Source organism: Erythrolamprus reginae, unplaced genomic scaffold (assembly GCF_031021105.1).
Source record: "Erythrolamprus reginae isolate rEryReg1 unplaced genomic scaffold, rEryReg1.hap1 scaffold_184, whole genome shotgun sequence".
In the NCBI taxonomy this organism is placed as follows: domain Eukaryota; kingdom Metazoa; phylum Chordata; class Lepidosauria; order Squamata; family Dipsadidae; genus Erythrolamprus; species Erythrolamprus reginae.
The window spans coordinates 32,746-48,988 of NW_027248569.1; the positions used below are offsets into that span (position 1 = coordinate 32,746).

The 16,243-nt window shown below is 40.9% G+C and overlaps 1 protein-coding gene across 1 annotated transcript in view; it reads left to right on the plus strand.

The window, feature by feature from the left end:
* The window catches only part of LOC139155976 (histone deacetylase 4-like), a gene marked incomplete at its 5' end in the record, with an annotated part of 63,588 nt that overhangs the window by 10,374 nt on the left and 36,971 nt on the right, over positions 1-16,243 (plus strand). Inside the window, one exon of the mRNA XM_070731360.1 lies at positions 15,287-15,384. Coding sequence (XP_070587461.1) covers positions 15,287-15,384 — 98 coding nt within the window. The remainder of the gene's footprint in view (positions 1-15,286; positions 15,385-16,243) is intronic.

Genomic DNA, 16,243 nt, shown 5'->3' on the forward strand with positions numbered 1-16,243 from the left:
CTTGTTGCTCATTTGTATGGTCCAAATGGCTGATACCACTATTTTCAAAAAAATACATAGCTTGTTCTACATTTTCCAGTTTGTATCTTGTAGAACGCCATGTCAGAGAGAGACCTTGTGGAATAAGCCAGCGGTAAGTGATATTTTCTTTAATCAAGATTTTGGTTAAAAAGTGATAATCTCTTCTGCTTTCTCTGACACTTCTTGGAACTTGTTTTAGTATTTTTATGTCAACTCCTTGGTGTTGAGGTTGGGAGTTTCTTGAATAGTGGAGTATGTCATCTCGCAGCGCTTTTCTTGTGAACTTAATGTGTATCTCTCTCGGGAGGTGGTGGCGACGGATGTAGCTATTCGAGATTCTGTATACTTCATCGATTTCTTTCAGTAGTGCTGCAGGATCCTCTTGGAGTATTCCTCCAATAGTTTCCGCCATAGTCATTTTTAAATCTTCATCTTTTTCCTCTTTTATATTCTGAAATCGAAGTCCATACGAAGCTCGTTGCATCTCCAGCTGAATGATTGATTCATCATATCTTCTGTATCTTTCATCAGCTCTCCCTTCAAGGTAGTCCATTCTTTTTTAATTTTTATCAGATTTCACTTCAAATTTTTGACTCGGTCATCACTTTCTTTCAGTGTTTGTTGGATCTCCTTTATCTGGTCTTTCATCTCACCCATGTCAACTTTCAATTGGGCCATCTCCGCTTTGAATTCTGCCAAGTCTGCTTTTATAGCTTCTCTTTGTTGTGTTGCATCCTCTTTTATGGCCTCTCTTTGTTGAGTAGCATCTTCTTGAGATTTAAACATAAAGTCCTTCAAAGTGTTCAAAGTTTCTTGTAGTGTTGCAAAATTGGACTGCATTGTTTTTTCTTTGTCTTTGTCCTTTGTAGACATAGTTAACACCTGGTGCGACGGAGAGGGGTGCGGTGACAGTTGTGGAGAGGGGGTTGTTGATGTAGTTTGTTTTTTGACTGTTTTAACAAGGGTTGAAGTATTTGACATTGATTAATTTGAATCCACTCTTTAAAATTTAAATTGGTTTAAATTAATTTCCAATCATATGTAGTAAAAGGAAAAGAATTCCTATAAATTCCAAATCTATCAAACTATTTTTGACAATTTCCCTTAAAATATAATTCAATTACCAACAATTGCCAACGAAATTATTGTGATTTTTAATACTCTAAATATGCAATGCCAAGAAAAGCAGGTGTAAAAATAAAAGAAAGAAAAAGAAAGGAAAAATATTAGCTATTCATAAAAAAATAAAAGAGAACCTGAAAAAGAAAATTTATGAAAAAGAAAAGGGAAAGGGAGAGAAGAAAGAGGAGAAAATTAATAAAATTAATAAAAGAAGTGAAGGAAATTGTTTTAGGGGAAGTAAAAAACAGAAAGGAGGTGTTATTTTAATTCAGCTAATTAAAATAGAGCAGGGGACCAAGGTTTGTTAACAATGCATATGTTTCAACTCAGGTTTCTTTTAAAACTAACAGTGCACAGAAGAAACAAGAAGAAAGGAATAATTATTCAAAAAACACAATATCAGTATTATATACTTATGTTCTTCTTATAGATCCTGTAGTTTTGCTAGGAGATAAGGATGTAAGTCCAGGTCTCAAAGGATAAAGTTATGTTTAATTTCAATTTCAGGTTCAAAGGGAAAGACAAATTAGTAGTTTTCTTGTATTTGAAATGGAGTCAATTTATTTTCCAAGTTCAAGGCAGGAACAAAGAAATAAATCCCAAGATGGAGTCAGGTTAAATTTCGTACAGCAAGGCAGATGTTAAAAAGTTCTCAGCAAATAATCCAAAAGGAGTCAGCAAACAATCCAAGGAAGCTCAGCAAGTAATCCAGATAGGTTAATCCAGGAGTAAATAGTCCAAGGGAAAGGTTTCAGTCACTTCTGATTTCCATTTATTTTATGGTTATTAAGTTATTTCATTGTTGTGAAAAAAAACAACAAGATGAAAAAAAGGCAGCAAGAGTGTGTTCCTCCGCTTTCAGAATTTAAGCCCGGAACACTATGTTTTTAGCAATCTATCAAAAACGAATTCTAATCATCATTAGTGATTCCCTTTAGCAATTTAAATTTTCTAAATAGTCATATCAAATTTGAGTTATTTTGTTAATCCATAAAGTAAAAAAATTATTTTTTAAATTCCAAAGTTCAAGTTCAAGATGGAAAAAATGAAAGTGAAAAAGTTAAGTCCGGCTGTTATTTGCGGATGAATCCAAACAGGAAAAAACTTTCACTTTCGCCTTATTGAAAAAAAAACTTTCACTTAAAACTTTCACGATCGGATCTTCTGCTTTTAAACACGAAACAAAAAGAGGGGTTTTTTTTACCTTAGGTCCTTTCTCTGCAGTATTCTTTCCCGGTCAAATTAGTTTAGCACTTTCACTTCTTAGGCTTTTTTTTCCCTTCCCGCTGGGTGAGGGGAGAAAGCGCTGGCCGATCCTCTTATGAAAAGAGGAGCGGTTCTCCCGTCTCCGAAGCTGCGGGGCGAACCGCTGCCTCCGGAGTCCTGGCGACGGCTCCTCGGGCAGAGGGGAGCCCCCTGTTCTGGGATCGGGCCATCCGGGCCCGATCCGATCGCAAATGCGACCTTCGGAGGGGGTAGAAAGGATCCCAAGGCAGAGCGCTGCCGAAGAGATCCCGATGCGGTCTCCTCCAAACCGGAAGTCAATCGGAATACTAATATCAAACGACTTAAGTGCTAAAGCCCACTGCAACAATATTGCCAAAAAGGCTTCCAGAGTTGTTAACCTGATCCTACGTAGCTTCTGCTCTGGCAATCTCACACTACTGACTAGAGCCTACAAAACCTATGCCAGACCCATTCTCGAATACAGTTCATCTGTCTGGAACCCACACCACATCTCAGACATCAACACCATTGAAAATGTCCAAAGATATTTCACCAGAAGAGCCCTTCACTCCTCCACTCGAAACAGAATACCCTACGAAAATAGACTATCTATCCTGGGTCTTGAAAGCTCAGAACTGCGGCGCCTAAAACACGATTTAAGTATTGCCCACAAGATCATATGCTGCAACGTCCTTCCAGTCAACGACTACTTCAGCTTCAACCGCAACAACACAAGAGCACACAACAGATTCAAACTTAATATTAACCGCTCCAAACTTGACTGTAAAAAATATGACTTTAACAATCGAGTTGTCGAAGCGTGGAACTCATTACCGGACTCAATAGTGTCAACTCCCAACCCCCAACACTTCTCCCTTAGACTCTCCACGATTGACCTCTCCAGGTTCCTAAGAGGCCAGTAAGGGGCGTATATAAGTGCACTGATGTGCCTATCGTCCCCTGTCCAATTGTCTTTCCATATCTCATTTATCATATATTATCATATATATTCTCTCCTTATCTATATCTATATTATATATATATATCATATATATTCTCTCCTTATCTCTTATATCATATATATTCTCTCCCTCCCATCTACTTCTCTTCTTTTTACTTTCTATCATTATATATATTACTTAATGTCTATTCTCTTCCATATGTATTGTATATTGGACAAAGAATAAAATAAAAATAAATAAATAAAAATAAAAAGTAAGTACAGTTACAGCCATGAGTTGGGTTAGGATAGGGAGGAGTAAGTGGAATCCAGGTTGCTAGCAAAGCAGACACATTGTGGAGAGGGCCGAACAGAGTTTTGGAGGCTCCATTTCGGGCTGTAACAGGCCAGGAGAAGCCTCTAGAGCAGGCCCGCCCAGTATCTGTAACCGGCCCACCAGCTATCTGTGAGTCTCGGTTTTACCTAGCAGCCGGCAGCTTAAATGCCGGCTGGAGATTGTTGGACCTGCTTGAGAGAGAGAGAGAGAGAGAGAGAGAGAGAGAGAGAGACCTGCAGGCAGCTTGTTCTCCAAGGCGAAAGCCAGGCAGGAAAAAGTGTTGGGAGGGGCTTGGAACACCCGGTAAGTTTCCCTGCATGGTTTTGGGCAGTGTGTGTGTGTGTGTGAAAGAGAGAGAGAGAGAGAGAGAGAGACCTGCAGGCAGCTTGTTCTCCAAGGCAAAAGCCACGCAGGAAAAAAGATCAGAGTTTGGAGTGGCTTGCAACACCCATAGGTTTCTCTGCATGGGCTTGGGCAGAGTGTTCATACAGGCGTGAGAGAAAAGAGCTGCAGCTTGCAAAAGCCAGAGGGGGGGTGGGGAAGCTTGTTAAAAGCCACTCAGGAAAAAGATTTGGAAAGGGGAAAAAGAGAGTGGGAAAAGAGGGGGGGGGGGGAAGGAAGAGAAAGAGAGGGGGGAGGGAGGGAAAGATAAATAATACTACAAAAGTTTTTCTTTTTTATTAGAAGCCCTGTAACAGAAGTCTTCAAACTTGGCAACTTTAAGACTTGTGGACTTTAATTCCCAGAATTCTCCAGCCAGTTTTAAAGTTGCAAAGTTTTGGGACCGCATCTTTAGGTGTGCTGGCAATATAACAGGACATTCCTTATTTATTAAAATAATTTATATTTCATTTTGCCACAATCAGAATGATTTTTCAAAAAAATATGAAACTTCCACTTAGAAAAGAAAAGGAAAGGAGGAAAGGAATGGAATGGGAAAGGAAAGGAGAGGGGAGGGAAGGGAAGGAAAAGAACGAAAGAAAATGAAAGAAAGAGGAAGGGAAGGGAAGGAAGGGGAGGGGAGAAAAGTGAAGGAGGAAAGAAATGAAACGGGGAAAAGAAAGGAAGGAAATGAAAGGGGAAGAGAAAGGGAGGGAGGAAATTATACAGTATTGGGTAGAACTGAGTTAATTATATTAGTCCGGCCCTCTAAAACCATCCCAATTTCTCATGCGGCCCCATGGCAAAATTAATTGCCAACCCCAGCTCTAGACCCCCTACGCTCCTATTTGGCTGGCGCAGTGCTGCAGGAGGTCATCCATGCCAAAAACATTTTCACTAGCAGAGGCACTGTGGGCCAGGCCTATGCTATATCCGCACCAGCTCTACTGGCCAATCTACGCACCCTTGGGCCGAATCTAAACCCTGAACCAGAAGATAAGCTATACTGGACAATAATAGGGATGGGATGGCTGAATTCTAATTATGTAACCATGGGGATGCTGCAACAGTCTTGTGAAAAACATTTATAAGTCACTTTTTTCAGTGCCTTTATAACTTCAAACAGTCACTATGTCAGCATCCCAAATAGCATTTGAGAAATAAATCAGATTCCAGTCTAAATCTCTCATGCAAGGTTCAATTTATTAACAGAGCCATGTTGGTTACACTGTTGCCATCTCGATACTAATTTCCTTCCAGTACTCCACCCAAGTTAAGGTTCATCCCTCATCCCCAAAGCCACAAGTTCATCATGAGGACCAGTCCAGTTGCAGGGATTCCATCGACCTCCTCCTTACAAGAACAAAGGATGTGCAGAACAAAGGATGACCTTGAACTTCAAAAAAGGAATTTGTGGCTAGTAATTTTCCCTCTCATGCGACTATCTCCCAGTAACCATGATACTATTCTACTGTGGCAGGCCAAAGTCTCTAATTCCAAATGGTGGCTTTGGCCTGACACACTAAATGAATGGTTGTCAAGGATTACCTATAGTGGGGGAAGATGGCAAGAATGTGATGGACAGCAAGGAGGAAGCAGAACTATTAATTCCTTCTTTGCATCTGTATTCACAAAAAGAAAAATAGTCCAGCAGCATCAAAATAGGCAAGGATTTGATAGGAGAATACCTCTCTGTGTTCAAATCTCCTGGATCAGATGGTTTATATCCCAGAGCTGGAAGATGTAATCTCAAAACCAAGAATGAAATTTTTCATAGGTCCTGGAGCATGGGGGAACTGACAGATGACCAGAAAAGAACTGATGTGTTTTCAATCTTCAAAAAACTGCCAAAAATCCTCAATGGAGTTCTAAGTACAACAACAGATCAATAACATCAAGATCACAGGAATTGATCCATATTTGGAATACTGCATCCAGTTCTGGTCACTATTATAACAAAAATAAAATAAAATGTTGAGACCTTAGAATTTGTGCAGAGAAGAGCCACAAAGCTGATCTCGTATGATTAAGGGAACTCGATTGATATGTTTAGCCGAACCAAAAAAAGGGGGGGGGGTGTTAGGGGCAGTAAAGGCAGTAAAAAATTTTTACTACCACTCTGTGGGCATGGCTTATTTTGTGGGTATGGATTAATGGCCATGTGACCGGGTGGGAGTGACTTGTCAACCATGTGACTGAGTAGGAGTGGCCTGCTGGCAATGTGACCCGATGGAAGTGGCTTGCCGATCATGTGATTGTCTTAAAGGTGGCCAACTTGACTGTCACTCACATCAAGGGTTAGAGTTAGGGTGCCTGGCCTCTCCTTGCCTCAAAGAGATACAATTTCCCTATTTATTTACTATTTCATTTCATTTATTAGATTTGTATGCCGCCCCTCTCCGCAGACTCGGGGTGCCCCACAGCAATAATAAAAACAATGTACAATAACAAATCTAATATTTAAAAATTTCTAAAAACCCATAATTTAATAAACATATACACAACATACCATACATAAACTATATAGGCCTGGGGGAGATGTCTCAGTTCCCCCATGCCTAATGACAGAGGTGGGTTTTAAGGAGTTTACGAAAGGCAAGGAGGGTGGGGGCGATCCTAATCTCCGGGGGGGAACTGGTTCCAGACGGTCAGGGCCTCCACAGAGAAGGCTCTTCCCCTGGGTCCCGCCAGACGACATTGTTTAGTCGACAGGACCCAGAGAAGGCCAACTCTGAGGGACCTAACTGAACATCCCAAATATACTATTTAATTTTATATATAGAGAAAAAATATATATACACAAAAATATACATTATCTACTATATAAACTGTATGTGTATGTACACACACACACACACACAGAGCTCTTCTAAAATTATAACATTCATTCTCAATTACTGCGATAGGAAAAACACACCCAGAGTCCACTTTCTGCCACACATTTAATCATAACTAGAACATTGCACATGCCTTCAGATGTACTTCCCTAGCTTGCACATCACTGTTAGAGCTAGGAAATGTCATGGATTGAGTAAAATATGGTGAATCTCACTTAACAACACTCTTGCTTAGCAACCAAAATTTTGGGCTCAATTGGGGTCATAAGTGTTTCTTTCTTTCTACTTTTCTCTCTCCTTCCTTCCTTCTTTCCTTCTTTTCTCCCTCCTTTTTTGTCTGTCTTTCTTCCTACCTAACTATTATCTTTCTGTCTATCTCTCTTCCTTCCTACCGTCTTTTTCTGTCTTTCTGCCTGCCTGCCTACCATCTTTCTTTTTCTATCTGTCTTTCTTCCTTCTTAACATCTTTCTTTCCGTCTGTCTGTCTGTCTATTTTCCTTCCTTCCTTCCTTCTTTCCTATCTTCCTTCCTTCCTTCCTTCCTACCTAGCATCTTTCTTTATTTCTGCCTCTGTCTTTCTTTCTTCCTTCCTTCCTAACATCTTTCTTTCCTTTCTTTCTGTCTGTTATCTATATACAAGGTTCAAGTTCAGAGACAGGAAATCCACAAGTCTCTCTCTCTCTCTCTCTCTCTCTCTCTCTCTCTCCATATATATATATATATATATATATATATATATATATATATATATATATATATATATATATATATATGTAGATTGTTCTGAGTTCGGGTTTTGCCCTGTGTAATATTTTGCATGTCTATGCGACGTTTCGGTGAAATCACATCCACCATCATCAGGCTGAAGTTTCCAAGCTTGGAAACTTGGAAACTTCAGCCTGATGATGGTGGATGTGATTTCACCGAAACGTCGCATAGACATGCAAAATATTACACAGGGCAAAACCCGAACTCAGAACAATCTACATACATATACCCGTTAAAATTTACGAAAACAAATATATATATATATATATATATATATATATATATGTCACATGTTTAAGCTGAATTTGAAAATTAAGGGAGACTAGGATAGATCTATTTCGGCCTTATTTTGGCCTCATCAGCTAGCCATACCCACTGGGACTTGAACCTGCAACCTTTGCCTTGTAAGGCAGAGAATTATCCTCTAGGCTACAGTATCCAATCCCTTCAGCTCTGTACCAGGGAAGGGTTACATTTTTGTGTCGAATCACCCTGGTATATTGAAGGAACATCACAGCTCCTTTTTTGCCTCTCGGCCCAACCCAGGGCCATTTCCAAGGCAGCTAATTTTATTGATAGCCGACAATTCTATCTATATGTGTCACATGTTTAAGCTGAATTTGAAAATTAAGGGAGACTAGGATAGATCTATTTCGGCCTTATTTTGGCCTCATCAGCTAGCCATACCCACTGGGACTTGAATATATATATATACCTACACCTATATCTAAATCAAAGGGTATCATTTCACCAAAGAGCTCTATTGCCTACTTGACCGGATCTTTCCACTAATCCTGGATAATTTAGAAGAGCCAAGCAATCAAGGTTTTATTCTATCTAGGCTTCAACAACACCTCCGAACCACCTCTTGGAAATCAAAAGAGTACATGCCCCTATTGTGGCGGCGAAACGATGGATGCTTGGGATATCAACGGGCTTTCTTTTATTGCAACCCCTCACTTTGAAGCTCAAACCTACAAACAATAAGACCACTCTCCAAAGTCGCTGCATCCGGATCCACTCCACAAGATGCGAGGGTTGTCTCCGGCTTAGCATCTTCCGCTACTTTACATGCGTATAACCTGTTGCTCTCCACGACGACGACACCCAACAACCAGGAAAACCAAAGGTGGGAATCTCCCCCAGCATTTTTGGTGCACGCACGCCATCCCTCCATCCATTTAGCCACCCTCGTATGCAAATTCCTACCCCTCTAGCCGGGTGACTCCCCGGCAGCTCCAGGCCAGTGGGCGTGTCGGCCTCCAGATTTGCTGCACTCAAGGAACGGCAAAAACCTGCCGCCCCTTTCCTTCGCCCCCTGTCTGTCTGTCTGCCTTTCTAGCATCTCTTTCTTTCTTTCTTTCTTTCTTTCTTTTCTTTTCTTTCCTGTACAAATATTTATAGAAAGGTGAAAAGGAGAGAGAACAGCCAGGTACCTGGCAGCGCATCTCTTCCCCACCCCCCTTTTCTTTTGCAGACAGATCTGGATCCAGGGCGTGTTGGAAGGAAAGGGTGGGGTGGGGGAGAGAGACGCAGTTTCCTTGCTTTCTATCTTCCTACACCGGTTCCTATAAATAGGTTTTCAAAATACAGTAGCATGGATTCAGCTTGCCTCAAAACCCAACTATTGCATGTTAAGAATGGGAAAGAAGACAAGAAGCATTTTCATTTTGCCACCTTGGGTTTGTTTGAACGTGGCCGTTTGCAGATACGCTTGGTTGATAAAATAACAGGCTGCACATTAAGGTCCATGGCGTCCATTTGTTTTTGCAGCAGTTCCCCGCCAGCCTGTGCAATGAAATGGCAGGCCACACAAACCTATGCCAACTGGGTTTTTTATTAAAATGCACCCACACACAGGTGCATGCCGCCCTTTGGTGTTTTCCCTCGCTTTGTTTCCTCCACATCAAGCCGGCTTTTTTCCCCTTTCTTTGGCTGTCGCCTGGCAGATGCAAAGCCCGATTTCTTCCCCTCAAGGGAACATTGGCGTGGGTGGAGAGAGATCCTCCTCCTTGCCTGCTTGTTTCTCTCCTCCTCCTCCTCCTCCTCCTCCTCCTCCCATGGAGTACCCACACACAACTGCTGCCACCAGCCAAGAAAGAAGGTGGTCCTATTTTTGGCCACGAGAAAAGGGCCTCCCCTAAGTAAATTGAAAGCCGTGCCTCAGCTCCATGGTGTGCATCACACTTCGCAACCTTGAGCAGCAGCTGCCAGGTACTTGGCTGCTCTCTCACCTTTTCAAACTTTTGGCTGACTCTCCTTGGGCACCCTGGGAAAGGTGCTCACCTTCACTGGTGTACTTCGGGCTGAGGCACTTCATCAGTAGGTGGGCTGAGGTGGGGCGGGAGCTGCCCAAGGAGGGCCGGCCAAAAGGCCAAAAGGCGAGAGAGTAGCCAAGTGTCTTTTCGCCGCCACCCCGTCTCGGCCTGCCTGCTGATGAAATGCTTCAGCCTGAAGAATGCCAGTAAAGGCGAGCGCTCTTCCCACGGAGCCCAAGGAGAGCTGGGTGAAGGGCAAAAAGGCGAGATGGGCTGGAGCCGAGTGCCTGGTGGTGCGTCTCTCCCCCACCCCCTTTCCCTCCAACATGCCCATGATCCAGAACTGGCTGCAAGGGGTTTGCCACCCCTTCCCCTCAGCACAGTCCCCCCATTTCGGAGCCAATGGAAACAATTGCCCCAAGTAGTCGAGGGTTGAAGCGGGTAAGAGGAGGCTGTGGCAGGTAGACTGGTTCCTTCCTTCACCTTCCCCCCTGCGTGGGGCAATTGTTTCCATCAGCTCCAAAATGGGGAGAGTGTGTTGAGGGGAAGGATTGCAAAGTTGGGCTTCGCGCTGCAAACAGGGGAGTCCCTCCAGCTTTGCAAGCAATGGTCTGCCCTCGCTGCTTTGCTTGTCGTCCGTCCCCCCCGCTTGGAAGCTTTTGTTCTCTCCAATTCAGGGCACAAGTGCCTTTGCCACCACTGCTGCTACTTCTGCCTCCTGATATCAGGAAGGTTCAAGTAGGGCAGACGGCTTCTGCTGCCTGGCGAAAAAACCGGTAATCCTGGAAGTGACTGTCTCCGGTCAGCTGAAGCTGCATGTGCAGCTTCATTTCCACCTGTGGAAGCCAGTTGCCCATCCCTGGTTAGGGGAGACCTGATAGCAGTCTTCCAATATTTGAAGTGCTCTCATAGGGACAATGGCAACAATTTATTCTCCATACCACCTGAGGGCAGAACAAGAAACTGGAAGCTTGTCAGACAGAGATCCAACCAGGAAGTAAGGAGGAATTTCCTGATAGTCAGATTAAACAATAGATTAATTGGCTCCTTCCCAGGAGGATAGAGGGCCATTGGGTGATCATCTGCAGACACATTTAGTATGGCGAAATATTTAGATTTCACTACCCAATTTGCCACATGGTAGGCTTTAATAGCAGCTCTTACTTGCATTGAGTAAAGTTTGCTCATATTCTGTCAGCAGCATTCTCGATATCTCTATTCCATTTTATCCTTTTCAATTCCTCCTCTTGAGAGACCAAGAGATCCACAGGATTGCTTTGAACTGGTTGTATGGAGCAATCATTTAACAAGTGTTGCCTCTTCTAGATCTAATTTTGTCTCCTGGGCTTATCACCATTTAATGTTCAATTTCCCCCCCAAATCAACTACTTTTTAATTCATCCTTTGGATGTAAGATGTCTTTATATTTCAGTGTTTTGGTGGGGTCAGTTAAATTGGGGTATATTATGGCCTCCATAGTGGATAACCATTTTGGTACTTTTAAGTAAATTTTCTTTTTTATTTCTTGCCACGTTTTTAAAAGAGACTTCCCTATCAGGTATTGATTGAAAGTGGTTTGTTTTTTCTCCTTTCCATAAATGTGTGTGCAATCCTAATTGCAGGTGATGGCCTTCTAGGATCAGTATTCTTTTATTAGATAGATTTATCCAATCTTTAATCCAGTTTAAGGAGGCTGCGGAATAATATAACTTCATATCTCGGAGTCCTAGGCTGCCTCTATCTTTACTCTCTTTCAAATATGAAATTCTGGGTTTTCTATTATTCCATATAAATTTCATAAAACTAAATCTAAACTAATTGGGGCTGTTTGAAACAAGTATAAAAAATTAGGAATAATACTCATTTTTATCGCTGCTATTTTGCCAAGCATAGAGAGTTGTTGTTTTCCCAATCTTTCAAGATCTTGATTTGTCTGGTGCATCAGTTTGTCATAGTTGTCTTTTTTAATAGTCGAGCATTTGTTTGTAATAATTGAAACCAGATTTTTAATCTTTTTAGTTATCTGTAAATTTAATGATCTATTCAATTCTTCTTCCTGTCTTGTCATATTCTTTGTTATCAATTTGGTCTTCTGTTTATTGATTTTGAACCCTGCAAATTTCCCAAATTCTTCTTTCTTTCTAACTAATTCCAATCCTGAAGTTGTTGGTTCTTCTAAAAAGAAAACAACATCATTGGCATAGGCTTGACATTTATATTCTTCATCTTTCATTTTGGTCCCCATAGATTTTCTTAATCTCTTCTCCTTGTCCCCCCCCCCCTTTAACTCATTTCCTCCAATACCAATATTCTCCCCTTGTTTCTTTTTTGTTGCTTTAAATCCCAATATAAGCATTATAAATCCCAATACAGTAGTACCTCGTGATACAAACCCATCATCATACGAACTTTTTGAGATATGAACCTGGGGTTTGGAATTTTTTTGCCTCTTCTTATGAACTTTTTTCGCCTTATGAACCCGCCGCCACTACCGCCGGGATGCCCCGCCTCCGGACTTCCATTGAACATCTGCTGCTCAGCTGTCACCTTTCAAAACAGCCGGGGGGCTTCTCGGCATTCTCTTGAATGCCGAACATCCAGGTTCGGTGTTCGGGAGAACGCCAAGAAGCCCCCCGGCTGTTTCGGAAGGTGACATCCAGGTGACGGCGCTTCTCGGCGGCCTCCCGAACCTGAACCCGAACTTTTGCCGAATTTTTCGGGTTTGGCATTCAGGAGAACACCGAGAAGCGCCCGGCTGTTTTGGAAGGTGACAACTGAGCGGCGGTGGCCAGCAAGGCGCCCGTTTTTGCAATTTTGGGGGGGGGGCTTGCACGCATTAATCGCTTTTCCAATGTTTCCTATGGGAAACATTGTTTCATCTTACAAACTTTTCACCTTATGAACCTCCTCCAGGAATCTATTAAGTTCGTAAGACAAGGTATCACTGTATAGTCATTGGCTTGTTCTTCATTTTCAACATCATTTTTTTTCATCACTGTAAATCCCAGTGTACTCATCAATCTGCTTTTTCTCTTCTGACCTCTTCTCCTCTTGTTCTTCATTCTTTCCAGGTCCATTTCCTACTATTGTAATTTTGGAATATTAATTGTATTCCAGTTTTTTTCCATTTAATTTCTATCTCCAAGTCCCTCAGAACATCTTTTTAAGTCTTCACAAAGATATTTTAAAAATCCAGCCAGCTCTTCGTAGTCACTCACCTCCATATCATCAAGATCACAGTTGCAATTCCAAAAGTTTAAAATTAATCTCCGGCTGTTAGCATTAAACTGCTTTTCCAGCCTTTTATAAGTTCCAATCCAATCCCCAAGTTCACAAATACTCCATTTATGTACCAAGTCCATATTGAAGTTTTATCCAGTCCAAATTAATCCAAAATATGCCTTTAGGCACAATAACTAATTGTACCTTCTTTTTAATTTTTTGAAGCTCTAATCTTTCTAACTAAGGTCACATAAGGTCAAAACATAATTCCACAATTCATGTAGTATTTCTTCCAACCAGCAGATGGTGTTATCTGTTTCCAATATCACAAATCTATTTCTTCCTTACAAAAGGTGTTTCTCTATCTTTATCTTCCATCTATGCTCACTTTCAATTTTTATTAGTCCAGTTACTTTAATTTCCACCGTCTATTGCAAAACAGTCTCAAAATTGGGCTTTAAATACAGCTCCTTTTAATTTGGTTTCTCTATTATCCTTCCCCTGCCTTCTCCATTTTGAAATTCTTTATCCCCCTTTAAATCTTTTTTTTTTTTTGGGGTCGTCATATGGGCCAAACACTCACCAGCTCCTGTATTTCTTCCTCTCTCTCCAGCACTCATGCTTCAGTCCTGATTTGCAGGTGACTTCACAATTTATTTATTTATTTGTTTGTTTATTCGTTTTTAATACCGCCCTTCTCCTTAGACTCAGGGCGGCTTACAACATGTTAACAATAGCACTTTTTAACAGAGCCAGCATATTGCCCCCACAATCCGGGTCCTCATTTTACCCACCTCGGAAGGATGGAAAGCTGAGTCAACCTTGAGCCAGTGATGAGATTTGAACTGCTGACCTACAAATCTACAGTCAGCTTCAGTGGCTTTAGCACTCTACCTGCTGTGCCACCCAGCTCTCTTCAGTCTATCCTTCCATTTGTGACCACCACAGCTAGGACGACAGCAGTTTGTCTTCTGCAGCTGCTGGCTGAGATGCACAGTCCCCTGGTGGGTTTACCACACACACTCCCAGTCCACCAACCATTGCTTCTCTTTGTCCCCATCCCTCACGGTTCTGACCCCAATACTTACTCGTACCAGGTCTCCTAACATCTGAGATTCGGGATTCCCCTGCGAAGTGCATGGAGCTCCATGCCACTGTGGCCTTGATCATGTCCCTAACTATAAGAACATATACCTAGAGTAAAGCGCTATACGTACAGAAATAATATAAAAATAATGATTATGAAAGAGACGCTGATAGTTTAAAAATATGTGGGAATATGCCATCAGTCTGTTCAATGCGAGACGAATTAAGATAAAAATCACTCAAGGAAAGGCAAAGAAGGAGAAAGAGGAAATAGAATGTGAAGGGAGAAGAGAAGGAGTAGATGGAAGTAGGAAAGGGGAGAGAAGAAGGAGAAGGAGGTAGGGGAAGTGTAAAGAAATGAAGAAAAACAGATGTACAGGTATAAAATAAGATACTGATATATGGTTGATTGGATAAAAATGTATAATTGTGTATGTTATCGATGAATTTTAAGTATATATATTGATTGATATATATGAAAACTCTAGAGAAAAAAAATACCAAAAAAGGCAGTGACTAGGAACTCAGCAGGCTTACACAACAGATAATGTCATGAATATGATAGTGTCATGAATGTATTTAAAAGTTAATATTGCTTGTACCTTTATATTCTAATCACACTGTTGTAATAGTGTAAGAGAAGCATTCAAAATTTCTACATCGTTGTATTTTCTAAATGATTTGAAATGCTGTTAAACAAATAATCTTATAGATATTAATGTTTCCTAGCAGTAGTGGGTTCCTGCCGGTATGGCTAATTGCATGCAGCTCTGTGGCTCTGGCACACGAGCGTGGATTTGAGCGCAAAATCTTGTACAGGGACACATGTGCATGCATGTTTTGCCGAGTTTTTTTTGCTAGGATGCATGCATGGAAGCAAAAAATCTTGTCAAAACACGCAAACATGTGCGTCCCTGTGCAAAGGTTTGCTACCTGCACAGGTGCAAGAAGCAAAATTGTGCTTGAACTCGTGCGCCAGAGCCAGAGTCACGGAGCTGCGCACAATTAGCCATACCGGCAGGAACCCACTACTGTTTCCTAGATACATAATGTATTTCATTCTTTTTCTTCTTTTTCTATTTCTTAGGTTGGCATAGGATTAGGTGTTGGCTTTAATGTAAATATAGCATTTACTGGGGGTCTTAATCCACCAATAGGAGACCCAGAATACATGACTGCTTTCAGGTAATTCTTAATTTACAAGTATTTCTTAGCTTGGTGGATCATTAGGAATATGTTAACAATATTGAGATTTGTATACTTATGCTAAGCCTTATGATTATAAAAAATGAAATATGTTACCGGTACATAAAGGCAATACAAGTTTTGATGTATGAAATTTATCTTTCTTTATATTTTTTGTTTATGATATGCTTCTCACAACATATTTTTCATGCTATTTATGTTAATAATGATTTTTTTCAATGTATATTCCTTATATAACATTTTATCTTGTAGTTTTTGATGAGTAAGTCTCATTTTAATAAAGTCAAGGCACTGGGACAGCCTTTATTTATAGAACTTAAGTTTCTTTTTTTTTCTGGAGGACCCCTTCCCAGTTTTAAAAATTACGGAGGACCCTAACAGAGCCTTTGTTTATGTGGGTTCTATTTATTGATATTTACTATTTAAAAAAAATTAAAATTGATGCATTTGCTACAGCTACTGCTTCTCGTTATTGTTTGATGGGATTTAATACAAATTATTTTTTAGCATAGGCTGGCAAATAATTTTAATTTCAAGGCTCCTTGAGATTAAGGCTCTCTCTTGAGGCACTCTCCAGGAGTTTTGGGACCACATTTGAAAAAAAAACACTGGCCTAAAAGAAAGCATGTGCCATATTATTATTTTTTAAATAGCATTAATTCTAAACAAAAACTAAATTTATAAGTCAGGTAGACAACACAATCCAATTGCTTTTCACATAGAGATTTATTTTCCCAAAAAATCCTACCCTTAATATAGTGAGATGGCCAACTTGTTTTTGTTAAAAGTTCAAAAACCCACATTTTAACATTCCAACTATTCTGCACATAGCTCCTAT